The 2,597-nt window shown below is 47.1% G+C and overlaps 1 protein-coding gene across 1 annotated transcript; it reads left to right on the top strand.

Annotated features, from left to right (window-relative positions):
* Positions 1–311: 311 nt before the first annotated feature.
* LOC308083421 (spartin-like) lies at positions 312–2,132 on the top strand (the record flags this gene model as incomplete). Its single annotated transcript, XM_080425736.1, has 1 exon — positions 312–2,132. The coding sequence occupies one exon, from the start codon at positions 312–314 to the stop codon at positions 2,130–2,132; it is 1,821 nt and encodes a 606-aa protein (XP_080281862.1).
* Positions 2,133–2,597: the final 465 nt, after the last annotated feature.

The raw sequence follows: 2,597 nt of genomic DNA, 5'->3' as shown, positions 1-2,597 counted from the left end.
TGAGAACCTGTATAACACATGGCATACTTTGCAACAATCTACGCCTTAAGTTCATATACAAACATGTTGCCAGTCTATGATGTCAGTTATCTATGATGTCATTTGATGTCAGTCATCTTTATATTTGGGTAAAGTTTCAGCCCAATCTGACCTCCACTTTTGGGGATTTCCTGTGTGTGACATGCAAAGCCAAAATTAAAAGGAGTGTCTGCTGTCAAGTGAAATTATAGGTAGCTAGCAATAGTGCCCACAGGATCAAGAAGGTAGCATCTCTTGTTATTGGAAGTGTTTTTCGTTCTCTGGGGAACGGAATGGAGAAAGCCAAAGAAGATGCATTTGATAATGCAAGACTTCAAGTAATTACAGATGCCTATGAAAGGGCCTTTGAGGTCATCAGTAAAGGGCAGACAGCAGATGAAGCTCAACAGAAGGCACAGGCCTTGGTGTTTTACAAAGAAGGGCGACAGCACCTTCTCAAGGCCCTCAATGTGCATTCACAGGGTGACGAGTGTGTTGGCAGCTCCTGGGAGTCAGCCAGACACATGCAGCGGGAAATGCAGGAGACCCTGAACAACATCACTACTCGTCTTGCTATATTAGAGACCAGCTCAGACCTGGGATGGGAACCTGTGCCTACCCCCGCTGCGGTATCTGGGACTGGTAATGCAGACACACCCTCTGAAAGCCTGTACCCCACCAAACAGAAACCAGAGAGGCCTTCACCACCGTTGCTTGGCAATCACGGCAAACAGGCTGGTGCCGTAAGAGGTGTGCCTGTACTCAGCATGCCACTGTTGCCCACGGAACAGTCTGTGGCTCCAGGCAAACAGCTACTGGCTTATCCCCCTCTGGCAACTGATGGCCATCGAACCATCTATGGGACAGATGCAGGAGAGATGTCACTGGTAGAGGAAGACTTCTACAGCCAGATGTCTGAATCTTCACAATCACTCCAGAGCATGGGTGAGGAGGAGGGAGAGGAGGTGTTCTTCCTACCTCAAGGGGTGCAGATATTCTTTGTCACACCTGAGGGTCAAGTGAGCGCTCCCTCTTACCCTGGCTTTCTGCGTCTGGTGAAGTTTACCACCGAGCCGTCCGAGACTATGCCCAACCGCCCACCAGCATTTCTACAGGTGTGTGACTGGCTGTACCCTCTCACGGCCAAGGGCTCTCCTGTATTGCTGTGTAATACTGGGGTGTTCATGTTCCCTGACATGATGGCTCCGGCTCCAGGCTGCTATGTGGGGGTGGTACTGTCCTCTGAATTGCCGAATGCAGACAGAGAGCTGTTTAAGGACTTGCTTGCCCAGATGACAGACCTCAGGTCTCAGGCCCCAGACGAAGTTTCAGAGGCCGTCAATCTAAGTCAGAAGGTGCCCATTGCTCCCCCTAAGGAGACTGCGGCAGCTACAGCCGAGGAGGAAACAACATTGCCTGAGTGGAGTCAGAAGATGTCTAGGGGCATCCTCACCGGTGCGTCATGGGTGAGCCGGGGTCTGGTGAAAGGAGCCAAGCTCTCAGGCAAGGCCATTCATAAGGGGGCATCTAAACTCAGGGAACACATCACCCCAGACAAAACACCCACGAATGTCAGCCCCGCTGTGAAACAAAGGCTCCTCGCCGCCAAGCAAGTCACCGAAGGAGCAGTCCAAGTCAGCCAGCTTCTAACGGATGGAGTGTGTGTTGTCACTAACTGTGTGGGTCAAGAGCTAGCCCAACATGTGAAAAAGCATGGAGGCAAGCTGATCCCACAGTCTGTGAAGAAAGACAAGAATATGCGCTCCAACCTCAGCGGAGCCATGGCGGTGGCTGCCAGTGGAGTTCTATGTTTTGCAACTATTTGGACTGGCTTGGAAGTAGCAGCAAAGAACATTATCCAGAGTGTAGCATCGGAGACAGTCACCACTGTAAAGCATAAGTATGGGGCAGCAGTTGGCCAGGCCACAGATCAGGCTGTCAACTCTGCCATTAATGTGGGCGTCACTGCTTTCAATGTTAATAATCTGGGGATCAAAGCTGTGGTGAAAAGAACTGGCAAGGAGACAGCGAAGACCATTCTGGAAGACCTCAAGCTTCAGAAAAGACCAGAGAAGTACAATAACTGCAGAAAAGGGAAAGAATTTGATCTGTGATCTCTTCCTTCAGATCTGTGTGGTGCCTTAAATCATAATCTATATGCTCATATAAAATAAATCAATTTTTTATTCAAGTTGACTATTATTTGCATAATAGTGTTCAGCTGATTAGCAACTGTATAATCTAATCATGTTTTGTTTTTATACTGTATGTTGTATCAAATTGATTTCTTTAGTATGCAGTCGTGTAGTAAGTAGCCATAATCAGGATAATGAACAGCGAGTAGTTGTATAGCGCCTTAACCCATTCAATCCGGGAACATATCTGTGTCATTACAGATATTAGCTATAACCATTATTTTATAATTTTGGCTATTCAAAAATAGCAGATATACAAGCTCATAGTGCGGCACACAAGCTTAGATCTGCTATTTTTGAAAAATCGTGAACATTTGTGCAAATCTCTGAATATACATATATATTTTTAAGCGAACATTTGTAACTCAAATCTTTGCTTCTGGA

The sequence above is a fragment of the Gymnoscopelus braueri genome (assembly GCF_963280865.1).
Source record: "Gymnoscopelus braueri genome assembly, chromosome: 4".
In the NCBI taxonomy this organism is placed as follows: Eukaryota; Metazoa; Chordata; class Actinopteri; order Myctophiformes; family Myctophidae; genus Gymnoscopelus; species Gymnoscopelus braueri.
This window is presented reverse-complemented; position numbering and strand designations above follow the sequence as displayed.